Below are 27,773 nucleotides of genomic sequence, written 5' to 3'. Positions count from 1 at the left end.
TGAGAGACGTGATAAAAGAGGCTCATTCGTCTTACCAGAAGACCGATTTGAGCCTCTTGCGAGTGAAAGCTCACGAGGTCAGAGCTGTCGCAACCTCGCTTGCCTTCCAAAGGAACATGTCGATCAAGGACATCCTTGACGCCACCTTTTGGAGGAGCAACTCAGTATTCGCCTCACACTACTTAAGAGATGTGAAAGAACGATATACGAGGACTGTTGTTCTCTTGGGCCATACGTTTCTTGCAGCAGGACACAGTCTTGGGGGCTGAAGGTAGCTCTCTCCCTATCCCTTAGTTAGGTTTAGGTTAGTTTTTAGTTGTTGTGTTTTTTGGTTGTGGTGGAGTCTTTGTGAAGACCTCCCATCTCTTAGTTTAGTGTTCAGGGGTCTTGGATAGTTTGGTCAGGTGTGGTCAGTTGCTTCGTTGCCCTCATATGTATGGCTCGATGGTCTTGTCATGTTGAGGTCACGTCCCCGTTGACAGAGCATCCAGAGCGCACCAGCACTACAGGTCTCCACCTGGCTGGCACTCTGATTAAGCACAAGCAGGCTTAAGTGACAGTAATCAGAGTCTACTTTGGCTAACAGGTGAGGAACCAAGGTGTCATCATCTACTTAATTTAAGTTTCCTACAAATCCTATTCTGTCTCTTCCCACCATCCGAAGGTGGGATTCAGCTATATATATATCTGTCAGGTAAGTTGCATGAACAAAATGTTATTGTTATAATACAATTAAGTTTGTTCATACTTACCTGGCAGATATATATAATTAAGTGCCCACCCACCTCCCCTCAGGAGACAGTGGCACTGAGAAAATATGAATAGAAATGGGAATGGTTCCTGATATCCGCCTCCCAGCGCGTGGGAATGGGTACTACCACCTGGCCGCCCACTGTGTGTGCCGCGATTTTGTTTTGAAATCTGTCGGACTTCGGAGAATACAGCTATATATATATCTGCCAGGTAAGTATGAACAAACTTAATTGTATTATAACAATAACATGTTTGAATAAAAAATTTACCATGCATCAATAGTGCAGCTGTACATATAGTATATGTGGAGATGACAAAAGAGAGCAAGAAAAAATGTATAGGTTGGAGTTATAGCTGTTTTGCCTTTTATACTTAATATTATACTTAATATAATATAGTGTTATTTTTTTTTTTTTTGCTTTTGCATTGGAGGAAAACAAAAAGTGTAGAACTTGAGCAATTGTGACCACATAAGTCCTTGTTAATGTAACGATTTTGGTTATTTTGTGAGTGTGCTAACTCTCTTTGCATGAGAGAGGATCTGCAAAAACAGCCAAAAGATGACCACTGATGGGGGGTTTTCGGGGGAATAACCAACCTTTTATGCCTCTCTCTCTCTCTCTCTCTTCTCTCTCTCTCTCTCTCTCTAATCTCTCTCTCTCCTCTCTCTCTTCTCTCTCTCTCTCCAGGGCCAACTCAGGTTAGGCAGCAGCATGCATTCATGACCTACCCCTACTTTGTCAGTAGCTTTGCTGGAGTTCTTATAGATGTTTCTATTTCTTGGTGTGTTAAGCGACATCTTTGCTGCTGCTGTTCCCTGGCCATCTTTATTGTGGCGATAACTTCAGTATGGAGCATAAGCCTTAGTTTCTGAAGAAAGAATAGAGAACAATGCAATTCCCACCCACTGGGATTTAGTGGGTGATATTCAAAATGAATGCTCTAGTGCTCAATAAGGGCTTTGCAGTACGTACTGTCTGAATATATGGCACCTTAGCCCAAGTATTGACAACTACAGGAGCCCATGGCATTGCTCAAACCTTCTTTTCCAATAGAACTAAAGTTTTTTCAATTCTTGGACACACTCCTCAAGACCTGATGTGATTGCTTAACATATGTAGCTTGTCATTTTCATACAATCAACTTACCTGTCAGATATATACATAGCTAAGACTCCGTCGTCCCCGACAGAAATTCAAATTTCGCGCCACTCGCTACAGGTCAGGTCAGGTGATCTACCGGCCTGCCCTGGTCGGCAGGACTAGGAACCATCCCGTTTTCTACTCATATATTTTCTGTCGCGGTGGTATCAACATCGTTGCTGCCTCCTCTTGACTGGAATTCGCTTTTCTAAGCAATTGATCATCTTTTTGTGGACTTTTGGTGAAGTACCTGGATCGTTGTTTTGGCATTCGCTACTGTGGACTGGATTTGGACTTGCTTTTTGATTTTTTCTCCAGAATGTCTGATTCAAGTGTTTGTGTTAGAATGTGTGTGAATGTAGGCTGCAAGGTGAGGATACCGAAAGCTTCGGTTGATCCTCACACTGTATGTCGCAAATGTAGGGGTTTTGATTGTTCTATTTCTAACACCTGTCATGAGTGTGAAAGGTTGAATGTTGAGGAATGGAAGACTCTAACTTCTTACTTGAAGAAGTTAAAAAGGGATAGAGTAAGAAGGGCGGCATCTAAGATGGCGGGTAAGTTTGTACAAGGCCTATTGAGCCTTTAGACAATTCTAACTCTTCTCTTAATATGATTCTCTATCAGGACCCTCACTGACTGTACATTCAGATTCAGCTTCGGAAATTGCTGAACTGAAGGCTACGATTCTCAGGATGAAAGCCGAAAGGGCGACCATAAAAGGTAAGGATGGTGAAAGTGACTTTAGTGAAGTGAGTGTCCCCAGTGTTGTGGGGGGGAGGGGCGTCTGACCGTCCTCCTGCGACGCTCCCAGGCCTAGACCTCTTCCAAGCTCCCAAGCCAGAGGAGAAGGAAAGTCGAAAGCCGTACGGAGGTTGTGGAGAATTCCCCCCGGTCAGGCGTCCCTTCAGCAGGTGCTGTGCATAGACAGCCTGCTCAGGACCGCTATCGAAAAAAAAAAGCGTCCTCAGAGAGTGCTTCTCTTCGTCCGCTTCTCCTCTCCTAAACGAGGGTGGAAGGATTCGGACTTGTCCAGGCCCCTGAAAAGGCACTGGAGAGATCCTGGTTTGGATTCAAGCCCGGAACGCTTTTCGGAAGAAGAACCTCCTTCTATCAAGAAGGCGAAGAGGGTTTCGCCGTTCCATGATCGGGGCAAACACGCGTTTCGAGCTCTTCCTCTCGCCTTCAAGAAGACGCAGGAGAAGCGTCCAAAAGGATCATTTTGGCGGTACAGGAACAGCTTTCCGCCCTGAGTAGGAGTCCTTTCGAAGGATCCTCCTCGTAAGAAAGACGTCAGACTGCCGGTCAAGAAGACTCGTCTTACCTTCTCCCACCAGGAGTGAGGCTCCTGAGAAAACGTGAGTCTTTTGAGATCTCAGATAGAGACTCGTGGGAAGATATGGATCCGCCAGACAAGCGCGTAGCAACAACTAAGCGCGAGGCGTCCTACAGACGAGAAGCGTCCTCTAAGAGAGAGTCAGAAGAAACGCATTGCAAGCGCGGAGTTACACAAGCGTGAGCATTCATCCAAGCGTGAGGCTCAAGAAGAACAGCCTGTCACGCAAGGAGGGGAGGGAACTTCAGGAAGACGCGAGTTCTTCAACAAGGCACGAGGTGTCATTGTCAGGCGCGAGACGGTTCAGAGGCGCGAGACTCCAGTCAGGCGCGAGGCGCCAGCCAAGCGCGAAGAGTCAGTCAGGCGCGAGACACTAACCAAGCGCGAGGATCTTGCCAGGCGCGAGGCGCCAGCCAAGCGCGAGCAATCAGCCAGGCGCGAGACGCCAGCCAAGCGCGAGGCGCCAGACAAGCGCGAGGCGCCAGCCAGGCGCGAGGCGCCAGCCAAGTACGAAGAGCCAGTCGAACATAGGAGCTCTTTACACTCTCTTAGCCCCTCTCCTATTAGGAGTTTGTCCCCAATAGAGAGAATGGTTGGACAAGAAGACCAGGAACGAGAAGTGGTCTCTCCTGCTGATCCGATTATGGAAGAGGAATCAGAGGACGAGTCTCTCACAGTAAGGAAGGACTGTCGAACTACAAAGTCTTGACAGCTCTCCTTCTCCAGGAATACGGAGACGCATTGATCCCTGCCGCTCCTCCTTCGCCTCGTTCTCTGTTTTCATGCTCGAAGACTCCGAAATCGTCGGCTTTCGTGAAGATGAGACCGACGATTTCTATGAAGGAGAGCTCTGCAATCGCTTGATAACTGGATGCTTACTAAGAAGGAGCTTGTAAGGACAGTCTTTTGCATGCCTCCCCTAGACTGACCGGCAAGAGAGGGATTTTGGTACCAGACTGGGAGAATATGGGTCTCAACTCTCCCTGCTTCAGCTGAAGCTGACGTTTTCCAGTCTGGTAGACGCATCCAGGAGACATAGCCTTCAACACGGCTAAGATTACTTGGGGCCTTTCAGAGTTGGATCATCTCCTCAAGGGACTTTTTCACATTCTAGAAGTCTTTAACTTCCTAGATTGGTCCCTTGGGGTGATGTCCAAGAAGGCTCATGCCCCTGAAGGGCTAGAAAAAACGGATGTTATCCTTGCAATTCTGTCATGTATTGACAAGGCGGTGCAAGACGCTCAGGGGAAGTTTCTTCCTTGTTTGGAGCAGGTCTCTTGAAGAAGAGATGTGTTTAGCGCTTTCTTGACGAAAGCAGTCATCACACTCACAAAGAGCAGCTTTGTTATTCGCCCCTAGGTCTGATTTTCTGTTCCCGTCACAGTTGGTGAAGGATATTTCCCGATCGCTGACGGAGAAAGCGACTCAAGATCTTCTCCTGCAATCGTCCAGGAAGAAGAGACCAGTAATGGTGGGTGAAAAGAAAGTGGCGTCTACTCTGTTCGGCCCTTTCGAGGCGGCCCTCCAACTAGAGTTACCGCTAAAAGGAAAACGACCGAGAAGAGAGGTCGAGCCTCGTTCCGCCCTTTAAAAGGGGAAAGTGAAGTGGCGCTCCTCCAAACACCAGTAGGTGCCAGGCTCCGGGGATTTGCGGAAGCCTGGACTCGCATCGACACAGATCCTGGTCGATGTCGGTTCTTCAGAAGGGATATCTCATTCCTTTCCTGGACAATCCTCCCCTGACGTCAACTCGAGGGAATTGTCCGCCAATTACAAGGACCCTGTGTTGAAAGATACTCTTCAACAAATGGTGGATCAGATGTGGGACAAGAGAGCTATAGAACTTGTGCTGGATCAAAGCTCCCCGGGGTTTTGGGTTTTTTACAATCGTCTTTTCTTGGTTGCGAAAGCCTCGGGGGGATGGAGACCAGTTCTGGATGTCAGCGCTCTGAACAAGTTTGTTCAAAAACAGAAGTTCTCCATGGAAACCTCTGCTTCAGTCCTGGCGGCTCTTCGCCAAGGGGATTGGATGGTGTCTCTGGATCTCCAGGGACGCATATTTTCACGTCCCGATCCATCCTTCGTCGAAGAAGTACCTCCGTTTTCATGGCGGGGGGAAGGGAAGGATCTTCCAATTCAGAGCCTTGTGCTTCGGCCTGTCGACGGCGCCTCAGGTTTTCACGAACCTTTGAAAAATGTGGCGAGATGGCTTCATCTGAAAGGAATCAGTATATCTCTTTATCTAGACGACTGGCTTATCAGAGCAAAGTCAGAGGAACAGTGTTTGGAGGACCTGAATGTGACACTAAACCTTATAAAGACTTTAGGATTACTCGTGAACCTCGAGAAGTCTCAACTGATCCCCAGCCAGAACTTGGTCTATCTGGGGATTCGGATGGATTCTCGGGGTTTTCGAGTATTTCCTTCTCAAGAGAGACTAGCGAGAGGTTTAGAAAAAGTCTCTCTCTTCCTAAGGAAGGAACGGACTTCGGCGAGGGAATGGTTGAGCCTTTTAGGGACCCTTTCCTCGCTCGAACAGTTCTTTCACCTAGGAAGACTTCATCTCCGTCCTCTTCAGTTCTTCCTCAGAAGGTTCGTGGAACATGAAGACAGGACTACTCTCGGACTTTTTTTCCCATTCCAAATCGGATAAAAACGACATTTAGAATGGTGGTTACTCCCACTGAGGGAAAACAAAGGTACTTCCCGGAAATACAGAGCCCAAACCTTGTATTGTTTTCCGACGCGTCGGAAAAAGGATGGGGAGCAACTTTGGGAAAGAGAGAAGTGTCAGGCACTTGGAATGCTCTTCAAGTGTCCTGGCACATAAACTGCAAAGAACTGCTAGCTGTACACCTAGCTCTAAAGAGATTCGAACCGTTAGTTTTGCAACAAAATAGTTCAAGTGAATGCGGACAATACAAACCGCTCTAGCATACATTCGGAAGCAACGGAGGTACTCACTCGTATGCCCTTTACGAACTCACGAGAGAACTTCTGTTGTGGACATCCCAGAGGAACATCTCTCTCTTGACGAGGTTCGTTCAGGGAGTAAGGAACGTACGAGCGGACAGGCTGAGCAGGAGGAACCAGGTCCTTCATACCGAGTGGACCCTCCACTCAGAAGTTTGCCTCAAGCTCTGGTCTCTTTGGGGTGGGAACTCCTTCATGTCGACCTCTTTGCCACGTTCCTCTCGAGGAGACTGGAAGTCTTCTGTTCAGTGGTAGAAGATCCCAGAGCTCTAGCAGTAGACGCCTTCCTACTAGATTGGTCTCAGGTAGACGTTTACGCATTTCCCCCATTCAAGATTCTGGGGCAAGTACTCAGGAAGTTTGTGACTTCAAAGGGACAAGAATGACCCTGATAGCCCCCTTTTGGCCAGCTCAAGAATGGTTTCCAGAAAGTACTGGAGTGGATAGTAGACTTCCCCAGATCCTTCCACAAAGGAGGGATCTTCTCAGACAACCACTTCGAGAGGTTTCATCAAAACCTCCCCGCTCTCGCCTCTGACTGCCTTTCGACTATCGAAAGACTTGTCAGAGCGAGAGGCTGTCTAGTAAAGCAGCAAGCTCGATCGCTAGAGCCCGGAGAACTTCCACTATCCGGGTTTATCAATACAAGTGGGAAGTTTTTAGAAGGTGGTGTAAGTCAAAGAAGTTGTCCTCCTCCAGTACCTCTGTAGCAGAAATAGCTGATTTCATACAATCAACTTACCTGTCAGATATATACATAGCTAAGACTCCGTCGTCCCCGACAGAAATTCAAATTTCGCGCCACTCGCTACAGGTAGGTCAGGTGATCTACCGGCCTGCCTGCCCTGGGTGCAGGACTAGGAACCAATCCCGTTTTCTACTCATATATTTTTCTGTCGCCGGTGGTATCAACATCGTTGCTGCCTCCTCTTGACTGGAATTCGCTTTTCTAAGCAATTGATCATCTTTTTGTGGAACTTTGGTTGAAGTACCTGGATCGTTGTTTTGGCATTCGCTAACTGTGGACTGGATTTGGACTTGCTTTTTGATTTTTTCTCCAGAATGTCTGATTCAAGTGTTGTGTTAGAATGTGTGTGAATGTAGGCTGCAAGGTGAGGATACCGAAAGCTTCGGTTGATCCTCACACTGTATGTCGCAAATGTAGGGGTTTTGATTGTTCTATTTCTAACCACCTGTCATGAGTGTGAAAGGTTGAATGTTGAGGAATGGAAGACTCTAACTTCTTACTGAAGAAGTTAGAAAGGGATAAGAGTAAGAAGGGCGGCATCTAAGATGGCGGGTAGTTTGTACAAGGCCTATTGAGCCTTTAGACAATTTCTAACTATTCTCTTAATTATGATTCTCTATCAGGACCCTCACTGACTGTACATTCAGATTCAGCTTCGGAAATTGCTGAACTGAAGGCTACGATTCTCAGGATGAAAGCCGAAAGGGCTTACCATAAAAAAGGTAAGGATGGTGAAAGTGACTTTAGTGAAGTGAGTGTCCCAGGTTGTGTGGAGGGGGCGTCTGACCGTCTCTGCGACGCTCCCAGGCCTAGACCTCTTCCAAGCTCCCAAGCCAGAGGAGAAGGAAAGTCAAAGCCGTACGGAGGTTGGGTGGAGAATTCCCCCCACGGGTCAGGCGTCCCTTCAGCAGGTGCTGTGCATAGACAGCCTGCTCAGGACCGTATCGAAAAAAGCGTCCTCAGAGAGTGCTTCTCTTCGTCCGCTTCTCCCTCTCCTAAACGAGGGTGGAAGGATTCGGACTTGTCCAGGCCCCTGAAAAGGCACTGAGAGATCCTGGTTTGGATTCAAGCCCGGAACGCTTTTCGGAAAAGAAGAACCTCCTTCTATCAAGAGGCGAAGAGGGTTCGCCGTTCCATGGATCGGGGCAACACGCTTTCGAGGTCTTCCTCTCCCGTTCAAGAAGACGCAGGAGAAGCGTCCAAACAAAGGATCATTTTGGCGGTACAGGAACAGCTTTCCGCCCTAGTAGGAGTCCTTTCGAAGGATCCTCCTCGTAAGAAAGACGTCAGACTGCCGGTCAAGAAGACTCGTCTTCCTTCTCCCACCAGGAGTGAGGCTCCTGCGAAACGTGAGTCTTTTGAGATCTCAGATAGAGACTCGTGGGAAGATATGGATCCGCCAGACAAGCGCGTAGCAACAACTAAGCGCGAGGCGTCCTACAGACGAGAAGCGTCCTCTAAGAGAGAGTCAGAAGAAACGCATTGCAAGCGCGGAGTTACAAACAAGCGTGAGCATTCATCCAAGCGTGAGGCTCAAGAAGAACAGCTGTCACGCAAGGAGGGGACTTCAGGAAGACGCGAGTCTTCAACAAGGCACGAGGTGTCAGTCAGGCGCGAGACGGTTCAGAGGCGCGAGACTCCAGTCAGGCGCGAGGCCGCCAGCCAAGCGCGAAGAGTCAGTCAGGCGCGAGACACAACCAAGCGCGATCGCCGGCGCGAGGCGCCAGCCAAGCGCGAGCAATCAGCAGGCGAGACGCCAGCCAAGCGCGAGGCGCCAGAACAAGCGCGAGCGCCAGCCAGGCGCGAGGCGCCAGCCAAGTACGAAGAGCCAGTCGAACATAGGAGCTCTCTTTACACTCTCTTAGCCCCTCTCCTATTAGGAGTTTGTCCCCAATAGAGAGAATGGTTGGACAAGAAGACCAGGAACGAGAAGTGGGTCTCTCCTGCGATCCGATTTATGGAAGAGGAATCAGAGGACGAGTCTCACAGTAAGGAAGGACTGTCGAACTACAAAGTCTTGACAGCTCTCCTTCTCCAGGAATACGGAGACGCATTGATCCCTGCCGCTCCTCCTTCGCCTCGTTCTCTGTTTTCATGCTCGAAGACTCCGAAATCGTCGGCTTTCGTGAAGATGAGACCGACGATTTCTATGAAGAGAGCTCTGCAATCGCTTGATAACTGGATGCTTACTAAGAAGGAGCTTGTAAGGACAGTCTTTTGCATGCCTCCCCCTAGACTGACCGGCAAGAGAGGGATTTGGTACCAGACTGGGGAGAATATGGGTCTCACTCTCCCTGCTTCAGCTGAAGCTGACTTTTCCAGTCTGGTAGACGCATCCAGGAGACATAGCCTTCACACGGCTAAGATTACTTGGGGCCTTTCAGAGTTGGATCATCTCCTCAAGGGACTTTTTCACATTCTAGAAGTCTTTAACTTCCTAGATTGGTCCCTTGGGTGTGATGTCCAAGAAGGCTCATGCCCCTGAAGGGCTAGAAACGGATGTTCTCCTTGCAATTCTGTCATGTATTGACAAGGCGGTGCAAAGACGGCTGCTCAGGGGAAGTTTCTTCCTTGTTGGAGCAGGTCTCTTGAAGAAGAGATCTGTGTTTAGCGCTTCTTGACGAAAGCAGTATCACACTCACAAAGAGCAGCTTTGTTATTCGCCCCTAGGTCTGATTTTCTGTTCCCGTCACAGTTGGTGAAGGATATTTCCCGATCGCTGACGGAGAAAGCGACTCAAGATCTCTCCTGCAATCGTCCAGGAAGAAGAGACCAGTAATGTGGGTGAAAAGAAAGTGGCGTCTACTCCTGTTCGGCCCTTTCGAGGCGGCCCTCCAACTAGAGTTACCGCTAAAAGGAAAACGACCGAGAAAGAGAGGTCGAGCCTCGTTCCGCCCCTTTAAAAGGGAAAGTGAAGTGGCGCTCCTCCAAACACCATAGGTGCCAGGCTCCGGGGATTTGCGGAAGCCTGGACTCGCATCGACCACAGATCCTTGGTCGATGTCGGTTCTTCAGAAGGGATATTCTCATTCCTTTCCTGGACAATCCTCCCCTGACGTCAACTCCGAGGGAAATTGTCCGCCATTACAAGGACCCTGTGTTGAAAGATACTCTTCAACAAATGGTGGATCAGATGTGGGACAAGAGAGCTATAGAACTTGTGCTGGATCAAAGCTGCCCCGGGGTTTTACAATCGTCTTTTCTTGGTTGCGAAAGCCTCGGGGGGATGGAGACCAGTTCTGGATGTCAGCGCTCTGAACAAGTTTGTTCAAAAACAGAAGTTCTCCATGGAACCTCTGCTTCAGTCCTGGCGGCTCTCGCCAAGGGGATTGGATGGTGTCTCTGGATCTCCAGGACGCATATTTTCACGTCCCGATCCATCCTTCGTCGAAGAAGTACCTCCGTTTCATGACGGGGGGAAGGATCTTCCAATTCAGAGCCTTGTGCTTCGGCCTGTCGACGGCGCCTCAGGTTTTCACGAACCTTTTGAAAAATGTGGCGAGATGGCTTCATCTGAAAGGAATCAGTATATCTCTTTATCTAGACGACTGGCTTATCAGAGCAAAGTCAGAGGAACAGTGTTTGGAGGACCTGAATGTGACACTAAACCTTATAAAGACTTTAGGATTACTCGTGAACCTCGAGAAGTCTCAACTGATCCCCAGCCAGAACTTGTCTATCTGGGGATTCGGATGGATTCGGGGTTTTCGAGTATTTCCTTCTCAAGAGAGACTAGCGAGAGGTTAGAAAAAGTCTCTCTCTTCCTAAGGAAGGAACGGACTTCGGCGAGGGAATGGTTGAGCCTTTTAGGGACCTTTCCTCGCTCGAACAGTTCTTTCACCTAGGAAGACTTCATCTCCGTCCTCTTCAGTTCTTCCTCAGAAGTTCGTGGAACATGAAGACAGGACTACTCTCGGACTTTTTTCCCATTCCAAATCGGATAAAACGACATTTAGAATGGTGGTTACTCCCACTGAGGGAAAACAAAGGTACTTCCCTGGAAATACAGAGCCCAAACCTTGTATTGTTTTCCGACGCGTCGGAAAAAAGGATGGGGAGCAACTTTGGGAAAGAGAGAAGTGTCAGGCACTTGAATGCTCTTCAAGTGTCCTGGCACATAAACTGCAAAGAACTGCTAGCTGTACACCTAGCTCTAAAGAGCTTCGAACCGTTAGTTTGCAACAAATAGTTCAAGTGAATGCGGACAATACAACCGCTATAGCATACATTCGGAAGCAAGGAGGTACTCACTCGTATGCCCTTTACGAAATCATCGAGAGAACTTCTGTTGTGGACATCCCAGAGGAAACATCTCTCTCTTGACGAGGTTTCGTTCAGGGAGTAAGGAACGTACGAGCGGACAGGCTGAGCAGGAGGAACCAGGTCCTTCATACCGAGTGGACCCTCCACTCAGAAAGTTTGCCTCAAGCTCTGGTCTCTTTGGGGAACTCCTCATGTCGACCTCTTTGCCACGTTCCTCTCGAGGAGATGGAAGTCTTCTGTTCAGTGGGTAGAGATCCCGGAGCTCTAGCAGTAGACGCCTTCCTACTAGATTGGTCTCAGGTAGACGTTTACGCATTTCCCCATTCAAGATTCTGGGGCAAGTACATCAGGAAGTTTGTGACTTCAAAGGGGACAAGAATGACCCTGATAGCCCCCTTTTGGCCAGCTCAAGAATGGTTCCAGAGGTACTGGAGTGGATAGTAGACTTCCCCAGATCCCTTCCACAAAGGAGGGATCTTCTCAGACAAACCACACTTCGAGAGGTTTCATCAAAACCTCCCCGCTCTCGCTCTGACTGCCTTTCGACTATCGAAAGACTTGTCAGAGCGAGAGGCTTTTCTAGTAAAGCAGCAAGCTCGATCGCTAGAGCCGGAGAACTTCCACTATCCGGTTTATCAATCCAAGTGGGAAGTATTTTTGAAGGTGGTGTAAGTCAAAGAAGTTGTCCTCCTCCAGTACCTCTGTAGCAGAAATAGCTGATTTTCTGTTATTTCTGAGGGAAGAGTCGCAGCTCTCCGTAGCCACGATAAAGGGCTATAGGAGTATGCTATCGGCCGTCTTTAGGAATAGAGGCCTAGATTTGGGGGGAAACAATAAGGACCTGCATGATCTGATTAGGTCATTTGAGACCAAGAAGTATAGAATGACTTCTCCCCCTAACTGGAATCTAGACTAGTACTGAAGTCTTAACTTCAGAGAGATTTGAACCCCTACATTTGGCCTCGTTTCGTGATATAACGAGAAAATGTTTATTCCTTTTGTCACTGGCAACGGCAAAAAGGGTTAGCGAACTACACGCCCTTAGTGACAAAGTCGGGTTCAATATAGATTCAGCCATCTGTTCTTTCAAGGAATTATTCTTAGCGAAGAATGAAAATCCTTCGAAACCCTCAGCCGAGAAACTTCGAAAGTAAAAGGATTATCGGGTCTCGTCGGCAGGGAAACCGGAGAGGTCTCTTTGCCCAGTAAGGGCATTAAAGTACTTAAAGAAAAAGGAACAGTTGGGAGGTTCTAGACAAGGCCTGTGGTGCTCAGTGAAGGATCCATCAAGACCTATGTCTAAGAATGCATTAGCCTTTTTTGTCAGGAGCGTAATTATGGACGCTCATAAGGCTTGCACGGACGATTCCTTAAAACTCCTAAGAGTAAAAGCTCATGAAGTGAGAGCAGTGGCAACGTCTCTCTCTTTTCAGAGAAATATGTCGCTGAAGAATATCTTGGAAGCGACATATTGGAGATGTAATTCTGTGTTGCGGCTCACTCTTGAAGACGATGCTGCGTGTGACCTATGAAAAATGTTTCATTAGGTCCTTTGTGTCTGCGGGCACAATCCTGGGCTACAGAGCTTACAACCAATCCTTAAATATAGATATGTTCTAGACTTTCTTCTGAACAATGTGCAGTGCTCGCACAAGCCGATCAAGTCACTTCCAGTCACTTCAGTTTCAGTAAGGAACTCTTGTGATATCGTATAGAAACCTTGAAATATAGATATGTTCTAGACTTTATTGAACAAGCAGTTGTCGCACAGCGTTCCAGCATTCGTTCGTAGGAACTCTTGTGATACTTGTAGAAAAATTATTATTGTGTACTTGGTCTTGTGGTTTGAGTTCGGTTGTTGCGAAGAGTTGGGGATAACTCTGAGCAATTTTTAATACTAACATGGTGGTTAGGATCAGGTGGTCGGGATTGATTGTTTGCTCCTTAATAAGGTGTGTTGTCATGTAAGTGGATCAGCACCCACCCATTGACAAAGTCCTTTCAGGCTCTGCCGAGTAAGTGGATAAGACCCTTCGGCAGACCCACAAGAATTCTTGGCCATAGATCACATATCTCGCTAAAGTTTCTTGAGGTGATGCAGACTACGGGGAAAACACCCACGGAGTCTACCACCTATCAGGTAGGAACCAAGGTTTTAATTTATATACCTACAACAGATGTTGTTTACCTGTCTATTCTAGTAGTAGCGTCTCTTACCCTCCACGAAGGTGCCAATCAGCTATGTATATATCTGACAGGTAAGTTGATTGTATGAAAATGATATTGTTATAATACAATAAAGTTTCATACATACTTACCTGGCAGATATATACGATTAGGGCCCACCCAGCCTCCCCGCAAGGAAGACAGGTGGAAGAGAAAAATATATGAGTAGAAAACGGGATTGGTTCCTAGTCCTGCCACCCAGGGAGGCAGGCCGGTAGATCACCTGACCTACCTGTAGCGAGTGGCGCGAAAAAATTTGAATTTCTGTCGGGGACGACGGAGTCTTAGCTATGTATATCTGCCAGGTAAGTATGTATGAAAACATTTATTGTATTATAACAATATCATTTTCTGTTATTTCTGAGGGAAGAGTCGCAGCTCTCCGTAGCCACGATAAAGGGCTATAGGAGTATGCTATCGGCCGTCTTTAGGAATAGAGCCTAGATTTGGGAAAACAATAAGGACCTGCATGATCTGATTAGGTCATTTGAGACCAAGAAGTATAGAATGACTTCTCCCCTAACTGGAATCTAGACGTAGTACTGAAGTTCTTGACTTCAGAGAGATTTGAACCCCTACATTTGGCCTCGTTTCGTGATATAACGAGAAAATGTTTATTCCTTTTGTCACTGGCAACGGCAAAAAGGGTTAGCGAACTACACGCCCTTAGTGACAAAGTCGGGTTCAATATAGATTCAGCCATCTGTTCTTTCAAGGAATATTCTTAGCGAAGAATGAAAATCCTTCGAAAACCCTCCCGCCGAAGAAACTTCGAAGTAAAAGGATTATCGGGTCTCGTCGGCAGGGAACCGGAGAGGTCTCTTTGCCCAGTAAGGGCATTAAAGTTTTTACTTAAAGAAAAAGGAAACAGTTGGGAGGTTCTAGACAAGGCCTGTGGTGCTCAGTGAAGGATCCATCAAGACCTATGTCTAAGAATGCATTAGCCTTTTTTGTCAGGAGCGTAATTATGGACGCTCATAAGGCTTGCACGGACGATTCCTTAAAACTCCTAAGAGTAAAAGCTCATGAAGTGAGTGCAGTGGCAACGTCTCTCTCTTTTCAGAGAAAAATATGTCGCTGAAGAATATCTTGGAAGCGAACATATTGGAGATGTAATTCTGTGTTTGCGGCTCACTATTTTGAAGGACGTGCGTGTGACCTATGAAAAATGTTTTTCATTAGGTCCTTTTGTGTCTGCGGGCACAATCCATGGGTACAGGAGCTTACAAACAATCCTTAAATATAGATATGTTCTAGACTTTCTTCTGAACAAGTGCAGTTGTCGCACAAGCGTCCAGTCACTTCAGTTCAGTAAGGCAACTCTTGTGATATCTTGTAATAGAAACCTTAAATATAGATATGTTCTAGACTTTCTTCTGAACAAGTGCAGTTGTCGCACAAGCGTCCAGTCACTTCAGTTCAGTAAGGAACTCTTGTGATATCTTGTAATAGAAAATTTTTTTTGAAATTATTGTGTACTTGTGCATTGTGGTTTGAGTTTACGGTTGTTGCGAAGAGTTGGGGATAACTCTGAGCAATTTTTAATACTAACATGGTGGTTAGGATCAGGTGGTCGGGATTGATTGTTTGCTCCTTAATAAGGTGTGTTGTCATGTAAGTGGATCAGCACCCATTGACAAAGTCCTTTCAGGCTCTGCCGAGTAAGTGGATAAGACCCCTTCGGCAGACCCACAAGAATTCTTGGCCATAGATCACATATCTCGCTAAAGTTTCTTGAGGTGATGCAGACTACGGGGACGGGGAAAAACACCCACGGAGTCTACCACCTATCAGGTAGGAACCAAGGTTTTAATTTATACCTACAAACAGATGTTGTTTACCTGTCTATTCTAGTAGTAGCTGTCTCTTACCCTCCACCGAAGGGTGCCAATCAGCTAGTGTATATCTGACAGGTAAGTTGATTGTATGAAAATGATATTGTTATAACAATAAAGTTCATACATACTTACCTGGCAGATATATACGATTAGGGCCCACCACCCAGCCTCCCCGCAAGGAGACAGGTGGAAGAGAAAATATATAGAGTAGAAAAACGGATTGGTTCCTAGTCCTGCCACCAGGGCAGGCCGGTAGATCACCTGAACCTACCTGTAGCGAGTGCGCGAAATTTGAATTTCTGTCGGGGACGACGGAGTCTTAGCTATGTATATATCTGCCAGGTAAGTATGTATGAAACTTTATTGTATTATAACAATATCATGTTTCCTTGGACAGACGAGCATCTTTCTTAAGATTCTTGAATGGCATGTGTTTGGTGAGTCATAGGGAGTAACTAAGATTTGTATGTGCTGTACTGACAAGATGCAGGTAAATTACACAACAAAGCAACATATCCAAAGGCTCAGGTCTGAATAAAGGACACTCCCTGCCCTCCCTAAAGGGTGTACAGGCAGTCCACCAGTTAATGGCGATCCGGTTTTATGGTGCTTGTCTAGTACCATAAAATCTGCAATTTGTGGCACCATAACGGGCCAAGTTTCGGTTATCAGTGCCATAAGGTGCTGATAACAGAGGTATGGTACCATAACATATCTAACAGAGGTGCCATTAACCGGTTATCAGCTCCATTAACCGAAACTTGGCGCCATAAGCGCCATAAATCACTAAGTTTCAGTTAATGGCGGTTTTTGCTTATCAGTACCCCGCCGAGAACGGAACCCCCACCGATAACCGGGGACTTCCTGTATGTATCAAGTCTTAACTTCTTGCGGGGAGTTGAGTTGCTTGTCCTATCCAGCCAAGACTTGCAATAATATTGAGTGTTTGTATGTGCTGGGACTGGGTTTTCTGTCAAAATATCTCTGTCCACACCTTTACGTATTCAACTTGCTCCTTTTGTTTTCCCCTTGTTGCCAGTACAATTAGGGAATAAGGAAGATTTGCTCTTTTGCCATGTGAGAACTGTGAAGATTTTATTGTCAGAAGACTGAAGCATTTAGAGGGAGGGAGGATGAACACGATTGCTTTAAACAACCAGCACAGGAATTGGTAGTTTGTACATAAAATCTCTTCAGCAATTTATCAGACATAAGAGTTACACTTACCATCCAGTCTAAGAAATTTACCGTGCATCATGTCATAAAAGGTAGCCTGGCAAAAAATTGTAATATCGTAGGTGGTAAGTAAAGAAGCCTGGTAAATTGAGATGTTATTGTATCTCTTTATCTTAAGACAGGCCATATTGAAAGCGTATCATGACACTACAGAATCACTATACGTGAGAGGAGGATAGTAACCATATCCGTGGTTTTTTAAGACAATTTTGCAGTACAGGCACTCCCAGGTTATGCAGTACAAGCCTTCCAAGGTTACGACGCTATTTGAATATATTAATAAAAAATTATTTACAACGCATGTTGTGGGTTTATGGTGCTCCAACGAAAGAAATATGGCTCCAAAACAGCAGAATGGTCAAAATTTGAAGGTTATTTTATGAAAAACTCAATAAAAATTCAAGTTATCTCATTTTCAAGACACCCAAGTGGTTAGAAGTAAGGTTTTCTTACAATTTCCTACGATGTTCTGGTTTATGGCAATTTTGAACAGAACCCGTTGTAAACTTGGGACTTCCTGTAGGCACATTTATTGATTATGCTTCCTATAAATCTTATACTATAAGTGCTTATATTTGATTGATCTAATTCACTAGTCCTTTGACACTTCCTCTATTGGCCTTATTGCTGTTGATCAGATTGTCTCTACCTTACTTGCTAAAGTAAGCTTCCTTGTCACTTCATTCTCCTACTCATCACCTTGCAATAATGAATTTTAGCATACCAGTCTCTTTTCATGACCCTTTTAGCCCTGAAAACAGTTGGACCATGAGGTTACTACTTATTCCAGTAGTTTATTTTTTATTACTTTCATCCAGTCCTCACTCTTTCTTTGGAGTACATATTTCAGACAAGACTGAAGTAGTTTACTGCCATGCGAAGGTGCTTTGGAACCCAGATGTGCAGATGACCAAGTGGAAACCCTTCTTCAGCTGCTTTTAAATGTGCCTGAAAATGAGGTGGTGCACATTTAAGGCAATCTTAAAGTGATGTGTTTATACAAAACAGTTTTAGTTTTGAGAAATTTTATGCAGTGTTTTATTGGGTGTTATATTTCAATAAACTTAATTTACTATATGTATATTTATTTGGTAAAATAAAAACTAAATATACACAAGGACTTATTTATTGTAGAATATGGTAAAGAAATTGTCCATCGTTGCCATACAATACCCAAATCACAAAAACTTTATATACAGTGCACCTGTTAGGACGTATCCTCTTCATACTTATAGTTTCAATTCAATTACAATTTTCCTCTTATATTTATAAAATTTTTATATGCTTTTGTCTTTTTTTCAGCCTCAAGACAAGCTTACTGAAATGGAAACCTGACTATGATATAGCTGCAGATGAATATAATGCTGCAGGTAAACTTTGTATTATTCTTGTTCATTTGCCCATTAACAGTTTTCAGAGATGATGTAGGGCTGTCTTAAAGTTTTCTGTTCTTAAGTTAATTTATGAAGTCATAGTTTAATGTGGTTAGGTGAAAATGATGGGTAATGAAAGGGGAAGAGGAAAATGAAAAGTCATAAAATTGAGCATGCTGTGAATCACTCCTCTCCAAAAATTAAATGTGGGATGTAATTGTCTGGTCAATATTACTTGACTGTCTGCGAGGTAAAGAGAGAGACTTTTAGGTCAGTGAAAGAGTGGCTTAAATAGATTGTTTTAATGTATGACACTTACCTGGCAGGTATATATATAGCTATATTCTCTGTTCCACCTGGCAGAAATTTTCAAATTCGCGGCAAACGCTAGCAACCTATTAGTAGTTCAGGCAACCACCACCCCGTTACCGTGGCGCTAGCGCCAGGAACCGTTCCCACTTGGGCCAGATTTTCTCTGCCAGCCAAACCGGCAATATTGTTGGTGGTTCCCTGCTAGGATTTTCATTCTCGTTGCTGACTTTTCATGGATTTTTGGTATCGTACTTGGAAACGTTAGCTTGGCATTCGCTTTGGATTGTTCTTTAAATATGTCTGACACTGGTAGTATGTTTAGAGTTTGTGTGAAAGAGTGGTGCAAGGTAAGGTTGCCGAAGGCTTCGGTCGACCCTCATACTATTTGCAAGAAGTGTAGAGAGAATGTATGTACTTGGGAGAGTAGGTGTGTTGAGAGTGAGAATTTGTCAGAGAAGGAGTGGAAGATATTTATGAAATATGTTGAAAGGTTAGAGAAAGATCGAGTGAGGAGATCTGTTTCTCGTAGTGAGAGGTCGAATACTTCTAGTAAAAGGAGTGAATGTGTTTCCTCTCCAGCTCCTTCTAATGTAGAAATGGTAGTACCTTCTCCCCAGGTATCTCCTGCGCCCGCTACTGTATCGGAGGAGGCGAACGATACACAGATTGTTAAAGTGTTCGCTGCCCTTGCGTCCATGGGTGACCAAATACAGCGCCTTACAGATAAAGTCAGTGCTCCTAGACCTAGACCTCTGTCAAGTTCCCAGACCCAAGGGAGAAGGCATGTCGACAGTCGAAGGGAGGCGAGAGAGGTTTTGTCACGGTCAGGCGTCCCTTTGAACAGTCGTGTTGTTAACAGCATCCCCAGGCTGTTGCAGTTCGCCACAGAAAAGGCGTAACTGGGAAGTGTGCGTCCTCGGATGGTTCGACATCAGAGCGGAAACATCGGTATTCGGTAGCGTCTCGCCCCCTCAAGAGGACTTTAAGGACATCGACCACTCAGGATAGACGTTCTCAAGATCGTGAGGCTTGGAGTAGCCCGGAGGTTGTGTCCTCCTCGGAAGACGGGGACGCGGTTCCGATCAAGAGGAAGAAGATCGTTCGTTCGAAAGAGGACTCGGTACGGCCGTTACGTCCCTGGATTTCGACAAGAGACTCTCCCCCGTCCTCTTGCTTGTCTTCTCCTCTTCTCTCTCCTTCGGGTAGAGTTCAAGATCGCTCTCCTTTACGTCTTAGTCCTTCTCGTCATCCTCCTCCTTTCTTAAGGGAAATGCAGTCTAAGCTAGCAGTTCTCGTTAATTCATGGGATGCGCCTTTGCAAGGACCTTCGAGGCGTAAGGACGATTTCCTTCCCGTTAAGTCTTCCAAGAAGACGGAAGACAAGTATTCGCTCGCCGAGGATTTAGGACGCACTGGCTCTACGAGGACGGGCGATCGCGTAGTGTTTCAGGACGCAGGAAGAAGAAGATGGTTTCTGAAGAAACAGGACGCAAACGTCAGGACGCGGAACCGCTTGTGGACGCAGGACGCAGGCGGCAGGAAGCAGATGTGTCTACGATGGACACAGGACGCAACCAACGAAGTATCGGCGTCCTGCCGTCTGCGTTCTGCAACCAACGAAGTATCGGCGTCCTGCCGTCTGCGTTCTGCAACCAACGAAGTATCGATGTCCTGCCGTCTGCGTCCTGCGTCCATCGTAGACACATCTGCGGCAGGACGTTAATCTGTCAGCAAAGCGTCAGAACGATAGTGATCTGCAAGACATTTCTTCAGCAGAAGAAGAATTGGACTTTGTTGAGGAGAAGAATGTGGAACCTTCTTCGGATTACAAGATCCTCACTTCACGTCTTCTTTCTATTTTTGAAGGGGAATTCCAACCTACGGCGCCGTTATCTCCCGTCTCAGTTTTCCAAGACTAAGACTCCAAAGAAGTCCTCATTCCTCAAGATGAATCTGTCGATTTCGGCTAAGAAGGCTCTTCAACGAGTGAATAACTGGCTGAAGGACAAGAAAGAAGCGGGGAAATCCTCTTTCGCTTTTCCCCCAGCCAAGTTAGCATCGAAGTCTGGAGTATGGTACGCTACTGGAGAAGGTCTTGGCCTGGGAGTACCTGCCTCCTCCCAGGGGGACTTCTCCAGTATAGTGGACAGCTCGCGCAGACAGGCGTTGCAGTCTGCCAAGGTCTGGTGGACTTCGTCCGAGTTTGACCATCTTTTTAAAGGAATTTTTAGGACTTTCGAAGTCTTCAATTTTCTAGATTGGTCTTTGGGAGCATTGGCGAACTCCTTAGAAGACGAGAATTCTCAGGATACGAAGTGGCTAAGAGCATTTATTCCTGCATGGACAAGGCTCTGAGAGATGGAGCGAATAGAACTGGCATCATTGTTCACAGCAGGAGTACGAAGAAGAGGTCGCTTTTGTGCTCTTTCGCTTCAAAAGGTGTTTCCAACTCTCAGAAATCGGAGTTGATGTTCTCTCCCCTTTCAAACCAACTGTTCCCTTCAGAGGTTATTAAGGATATAGCGCTGGCTCTTTCTCAGAAGGCCACTCAAGATCTTCTCTCTTCGTCAGTAAGGAAGTTTTTACCATCCAAATTGGTTAAGAAAACTCCAAAGGGATCAAGGCCTTCGCAACAGCCCTTTCGCGGCAGAACTTTCGCTCGACCCACCTTTAGAGGCAAGAGAGTACCCGCAAAAAGAGGAGCCAAGACCACCTCTAAACAATGAGAACTCAGTCCTCCAGACAGCAGTAGGAGCCAGACTTCAAGAATTTTGGGAAGTTTGGCAAAATATGAAGGCAGATCCCTGGGTGCCATCAACGTAGCTCGGAATGGGTACAAAAATTCCTTTCTTAAAGAGACCTCCTCTCGCAACATCTCCGAGAGCCCTAGGGGCAAATTACGACGATTTAGTGAAGAAAACGGAAAACGACTGTGGGATCAAGTGTCTTCCATGCTAGAGAAAGGAGCCATAGAACCTGTTCTGGATCACGAATCTCCGGGATTCTACAACCGGTTGTTCCTGGTTGCGAAGTCCTCGGGAGGTTGGAGGCCAGTTCTGGACGTAAGTCAACTAAATGTTTTCGTGGAAAAGACCAAATTCACTATGGAGACGAACGATTCAGTACTGGCATCGGTACGTCCAGGGGACTGGATGGTTACCCTGGACCTACAAAACGCATACTTTCATATTCCGATTCATCCAGGAAGCAGGAAGTATCTAAGGTTCGTGATTCAGAACAGGGTCTTTCAATTCAAGGCCCTGTGCTTCGGCCTTTGCACAGCCCCCCAAGTGTTCAAGAGGATGATGTCCAATGTAGCAAGATGATTGCACTTACGAGGGATCAGAGTGTCGTTTTACTTGGACGACTGGTTGATAAGATCCCAATCGAGAAGTCAATGTCTGGAGGACCTGAAACAAACTGTTTGATTTAGCAAAAGAATTAGGTCTTGTGGTAAACCTAGGAAAGTCTCAGCTGGGAATCCCAAGCAACAGATAGTTTATTTGGGGATTCAGATATCGTCCAGCGACTTTTCGGGTTTTTCCATCCCCCGAAAGGCAAGCCCTATGCATTCGGAAGGGTGCAGGACTTTCTAGAGAAACAAGACCGATGCTGCAGCAAGAGAGTGGATGAGTCTACTGGGCACACTCTCTTCGCTAGAGAGGTTCATTTCTCTAGGAAGACTGCACAAAGGAGGAATTAAATTGGTGGCTAACCCCAGGCAGGTTAGCAGAAGGTATGTCGCTCCAACAGAAGAGCCCAGACCTCATCTTGTTTTCCGACGCGTCGGACGCAGGTTGGGGAGCGACATTAGGCCCTCAAGAGGTGTCGGGTCTTTGGAACGAGGAAGAAGCAAGTTGGCACATAAACAGGAAGGTAGCGCCTCAGTGGCGTGGTTGGTATGGTATTAGCGTCCCACCTCGGTGGTCGTGGGTTCGATTCTCGGCCATTCCATTGAGGAGTGAGAGATGTGTATTTCTTGGTGATAGAAGTTCACTCTCGACGTGGTTCGGAAGTCACGTAAAGCCGTTGGTCCCGTTGCTGAAATAACCATCTGGTTCCATGAACGTAAAAGCCACTCATACAAACATAAACATAAACCGTGAAGAGAAAACTGATGGCGATTTTCCTTGGCCTTGAAGTACTTCAGCGAGTTGGTACGCGACAAGACAGTGCAGATCAACTCGGACAACACCACGGCTCTGGCATACATCCGCAAACAAGGAGGGACTCATTCTTTTCCCCTCTACATGCTGGCAAAGGAAGTTCTACTTTGGGCGGAAGAGGAAAACGTTTTTCTGCTCACCAGGTTCATCCAAGGGGAGAAGAATGTCAGAGCGGACCTGTTGAGCAGAAGGGGACAACTTCTTCCGACAGAGTGGACGTTGCACCTGGAGGTATGTCAGAGCTTGTGGAAATTGTGGGGCCGTCAGGTAGTAGATCTTTTTGCGACAGCCAAAACAAAAAGACTACCAACCTATTGCTCTCCGGTTCCAGATCAGGAAGCAGTGGCAGTGGACGCCTTCCTGATGGATTGGACAAACCTAGACGTATACGCTTTTCCTCCATTCAAAGTACTGGGGAAAGTTATGAAGAAATTCAGGGAGAGCCAAGGAACGAGGATGACCTTAATAGCTCCGTTTTGGCCGGCCCAAAGTTGGTCACAGAGTGGTACTGGATTATGGACAGTAGATTACACAAGAACTCTTCCTCTAAGAGTAGATTTACTCAGACAACCCCACTTCGACAGATTTCACAAGAATACCCTCGCTCTGGGTCTGACTGCATTCAGACTATCGAAAGTCTTGTCAGAGTGAGGGGATATTCTAGAGAGGTGGCCAGTGCAGTGGCTAGAGCCAGAAGAACCTCCACAATCGCAGTATATCAGTCGAAGTGGGAGAATTTCCGGAAGTGGTGTAAGAAGAGGAAAGTGTCTTCATCCAGTACCTCTGTGACCCAAATCGCAGACTTCCTCCTATAGTACTTGAGAAAGGATTTAGGATTGTCAATGTCTACAATAAAAGGTTATAAAAGTATGTTGACCTCAGTGTTTAGACACAGAGATGTGGATATCTCTAATAATTTGGACCTTAGAGATCTGATTAGATCATTTAGTACCAAGAAACAGCCCCAATGCAGGCCACCTTCTTGGAATCTCAATGTTGTCTTGAGGCATCTAACCTCTAGTAAATTCGAGCCTTTAGAGAAAGCCTCTCTGAGAGATGTATCTAAGAAAGCTATCTTTTTAGTCGCCTTGGCAACGGCTAAGAGAGCTAGTGAGCTTCAGGCCATATCGAAGAAAGTGGGATGGAGACATGGTAACGCAGTTGTTCATTCCAGGAAGGTTTTTTGGCCAAGAATGAGAACCCTGCTAATCCTTGGCCAAGATCCTTTGATGTCTTGGGTCTTTCTGATTTAGTGGGACATGAGCAAGAAAGAGTTCTCTGCCCAGTGAGAGCATTACGTTTTTATATTGAGAGAACAAGAGAGATCAGAGGGAATTCTGATGCTCTTTGGTGTTCAGTCAAAGACCCCAGTAGACCCATGACAAAGAACGTTCTAGCTTTCTTTATGAGAGAGTTGATTAGAGAAGCTCACATGTTGTGTCAAGAACAGAGCTTCGGTATTTTGAAAGTGAAGGCTCATGAAGTCAGGGCAGTTGCGACTTCATTAGCTTTTAAAAAGAATTCAGCCCTCAAAGAGATTATTGAATCTACATTTTGGAGAACTAATTCAATATTTGCGTCTCATTATCTTAGGGATATTCAGACAACCTTTGATAATTGTCAGACGCTAGGTCCATACGTGTCCTCGGGTACAGTATTGGGCAAAGGAGTTACCACCCCATAACCTTCTTTTAAGCTAAGTAATTTTATCAGGTGATGGTGTTTGTGTTTGTTGGTCATCTGAGAAAAGTGTTGTTTACTTTTATCAGTCTTGTTTGTATTATCTTGGTGTGGTGTGTGTGTAGTTCAGGTAAATGATCTATTACTAGCTTAAATGCCGTGGCATAAGAGGGCTGTAGGGTTCTGTCAACACATGGTGGCACGCCCAGTCGTCAGTTCCAGTCTTAGCTTCTTCAACATACAGGACACTTCCTTGTTGAGAGCTCCTAGGTTTAAGCAGGCTTAGAGGCAGGACCTATGAAGTCAGCTACCTTAGCAGTTAAGGAACCTAGAGTAAATTGATATTTTTAATTATATATACTACTCTAATAATGTTGCTGTCTTTGACCCACCTCCAAATGTGTCAATCAGCTATATATATACCTGCCAGGTAAGTGTCATACATTAAAATGAAGTTTTTATGTTAAAACAAAGTTTAATGTATACTTACCTGGCAGGTATATATAATTTAATGCCCACCTTCCTCCCCTCAGGAGACAGGGTTCAGAGAAAATCTGGCCCAAAGTGGGAACGGTTCCTGGCGCTAGCGCCACGGTGACGGGTGGTGGTTGCCTGAACTACTAATAGGTTACTAGCGTTTGCCGCGAGATTTGAAAATTTCTGCCAGGTGGAACAGAGAATATAGCTATATATATACCTGCCAGGTAAGTATACATTAAACTTTGTTTTAACATAAAAACTTCATTTTTATAAATCACTTCAATGAAACCAGTAAGCCAACATGTATGCACACTCGCAAAGCTGATAAAAAAAGCAGTTGTCTGTGTATAAAAATGACATTTTTATAATAATATAATGTTTCACTTATACTTACCCGGTGGTTACATATAGCTGTCGTCTCCTGACGTCACGGCAGAATTTGAAATTCGGCGGTAGCGCTAATGGTTTGACAGGTGATCCTCTACTCCCGCCCTCTACCGGGTACCGGGAACCATTCCATCAATAAATCATAGAAGTTTCATGCCTACCTGTCCATATGAGGGAGGAGGGCGGGCTTTCGTCATGTAACCACCGGGTAAGTATAAAGAAACTTTATATTATATTAAAAATGTCATTCACTTATATAACTTACCCGGTGGTTACATATAGCTGATTGGAACACATTTAGGTGGTGGGACAATGGCAGCTAAAATAACAACTGTTGGAATTATCGAAGATATAGGTTCCTTACCTTTAAAGACCGCTGACTCAGTGGTTAACCTGCCTCCTGTAGTCTGCTGGCCTTTATTGTACCGACAGGATATATGGATCCGTGTGTCAGACACAATAATAAGTACTTGCCGTTGAGGACGTGACCGTAACGGACAAGTCTATAATGCCCCTGCTCAGGGCGCAGTACAAATCACCACAAAATACAATGAAAAACGAGGGATCACTACAACCGGTTAAGAAATACACCAAGACATTAAAAGACTGAAAGATACTCAAAAAACTCCCTGCATCTTCAGACAACCTTAAAAATACAAAAACATAATCAAGGAGAAAAGTTAGGGAGGATGGGATACATCCTTCTCTCCCTCACCTAATACCGTGTCAGTCACAATGAATGGCCCCAATGTACTGCAATTTTCATATGTGGTTTGCAAATCTGTCAGATAATGAGATGCGAAGACAGAATTGCTTCTCCAATATGTAGATTTAATAATGTCTTTCAAAGACAGATTACGTCTAAAGGCCATAGACGTAGACACTGCTCTAATTTCATGAGCTTTGACTCTAAACACTGTGTATTCTGAGTCCTGACATTGTCCGTGTGCCTCAGAAATCAAACATTCCGTTAAAAAGAAGGAGAGCGCATTTTTAGAAAGAGGACGAGAAGGATCTTTCACTGAACACCACAGGTTATCACTCTTACCTCTTATACCTTTGGTCCTTTGCACATAATGTCTAAGTGCTCTCACTGGACAGAGAAGACATTCAGGCTCATTAGGCCCCACTAACTCCGAAATGTTCTTTATAGAGAAAGAATGAGGCCAAGGACGTGAGGGATTTTCATTCTTAGCCAAAAAACCCAGCATTGATGAGCAAATGGCATTGCCCTTAGCAAATCCAACTCTCTTATCAATAGCATGCAGCTCACTGATTCTTCTAGCTGATGCTAAAGCACAAAGAAAAAGTGTCTTCCTAGTCAGATCTCTAAAAGAACTAGAGGAGATCGGTTCGAATCTATCTGACATCAGCCATTCAAGAACTACATCCAGGTTCCAAGCTACTATTCTTGACTCCTTTGTCTTGGTCGTATCAAGGAACGAATCAGGTCTGAGAGGTCTTGATTGTTATTAGAAATGTCTAATCCTCGATGTCTGAACACAGAAGACAACATAGCTCTATAACCCCTAATCGTCTAGGTAGAAAGCTTCTTATTCTCACGAAGAAAAAGAAGGAAGTTAGCTAACTGAGCTATAGAGGTCTTAGAAGACGAAATTCCTTCTTCTTTGCACCAAGCTCTGAATTGGACCCACTTAGCTTGGTACACTCGATCAGAGGATTCTCTTCTGGGTCTAGCAATAGCCTTGAAGCTCTCTTTGAAAATCCTCTCTTTCTGAGGAGATGCTTGACAGTCTGAAGGGCGACGATAGTCGAAGATCGGACAAGTTGTGATGGAACCTCAGAAAATGGGGCTGTCTGAGTAGATCCTTCCTTAACGGTAACTCTCTCGGAAAGTCCGTCAACAGCAGTAGTAGGTCCGGAAACCATTCCCTGGCCGGCCAAAAGGGCTGCCTCCCCCCCCAAGAAGTCTCCTTCGGGAACTTCTAAGGGCCCGTCCCACCTCGGTGGGACAGGGGGTCCTTCTGCTGGTCCTCCTGCTCCTCTGAGCGGGCCCGTCTCCCCTTCCGTAAGGAAGTAGATAGACGGGGACCAGAGGAGTATCGGTTAGCTCTGGTACTTCCTCGCCTGGTCTAGCGGCGATGCCGCTACGCAAGGTTCCGGCTCGGTCTCTCGTTCGCGGGAGATCCCGAGTGTACGCTCTCCCTCGGGAGACCGTGCAGCCAAAGTTTCGGCGCCAGAGTTCGCTCGGCGCCAAGACGCGGCACGGAGCAGAAGGCTGGCGAGAACCGCTCAGGTGACTCTCGCCAGGCCAGCGGCCGCTCTCGCAGCGACCAGCTGGTAACCGGGTTTTGGTATATTCCCCCTAAGAAGACTCCTTCGGGAACTTCGAAGGGCTCGTCACACTCCGGTGGATGACGGGGGGTTCTTCTGCTGGTCCTCCTGTTCCTTCGGGAACGGGGCCCGTCTCCCCTTCTGAGAAGAAGAAGAAGACGGGGACCAAGGGTGTGCTGGCTACCGCTGGTACACCCTCGCCTGGTCTTGGCAGCTCTGCTGCTAAGCCAGGTACCGGCTCGGTTTCTCGTCCGCGAGAAGTTCCGAGTGTACGGTCTCCTTCGGTGACCGGTGCAGCCAAAGTTAAGACGCCTGAGTTCGCTCAGCGTCATGACCGAGGCACGGAGCAGAAGACTGTCGAGAGCCGCTCAGGTGGACTCTCGCCAGGCCAGCGGCCGCTCTCGCAGCGACCAGCCGGTACCTCGGGTGGACGTGACGGTCTCTGACCGGCCACGGGTTGAGGCTGGGAAGGGGTCCCCCAGGTCCCCTCGACCGACGGTACCAGCCTCGGCTGGTACCAGCGGTTTGACGTGCCGCGAGGACGCTCACCGGTCTCACCGCGAAA

The 27,773-nt window shown here is 46.3% G+C and overlaps 1 protein-coding gene across 2 annotated transcripts in view; it reads left to right on the top strand.

Annotated features, from left to right (window-relative positions):
• LOC135212561 (gamma-soluble NSF attachment protein-like) overlaps nt 1-27,773 on the top strand; it is a 265,650-nt gene that overhangs the window by 42,192 nt on the left and 195,685 nt on the right. For both annotated transcript variants that reach the window (XM_064246104.1, XM_064246105.1), the window contains exon 2: nt 17,818-17,885. In XM_064246104.1, coding sequence (XP_064102174.1) covers nt 17,818-17,885 — 68 coding nt within the window. The remainder of the gene's footprint in view (nt 1-17,817; nt 17,886-27,773) is intronic.

Source organism: Macrobrachium nipponense, chromosome 41 (genome assembly GCF_015104395.2).
Source record: "Macrobrachium nipponense isolate FS-2020 chromosome 41, ASM1510439v2, whole genome shotgun sequence".
Taxonomy (NCBI): Eukaryota; Metazoa; Arthropoda; class Malacostraca; order Decapoda; family Palaemonidae; genus Macrobrachium; species Macrobrachium nipponense.
The sequence above is the reverse complement of the archived record's forward strand: the minus strand, read 5'-3'. Positions and strand labels throughout refer to the sequence as shown.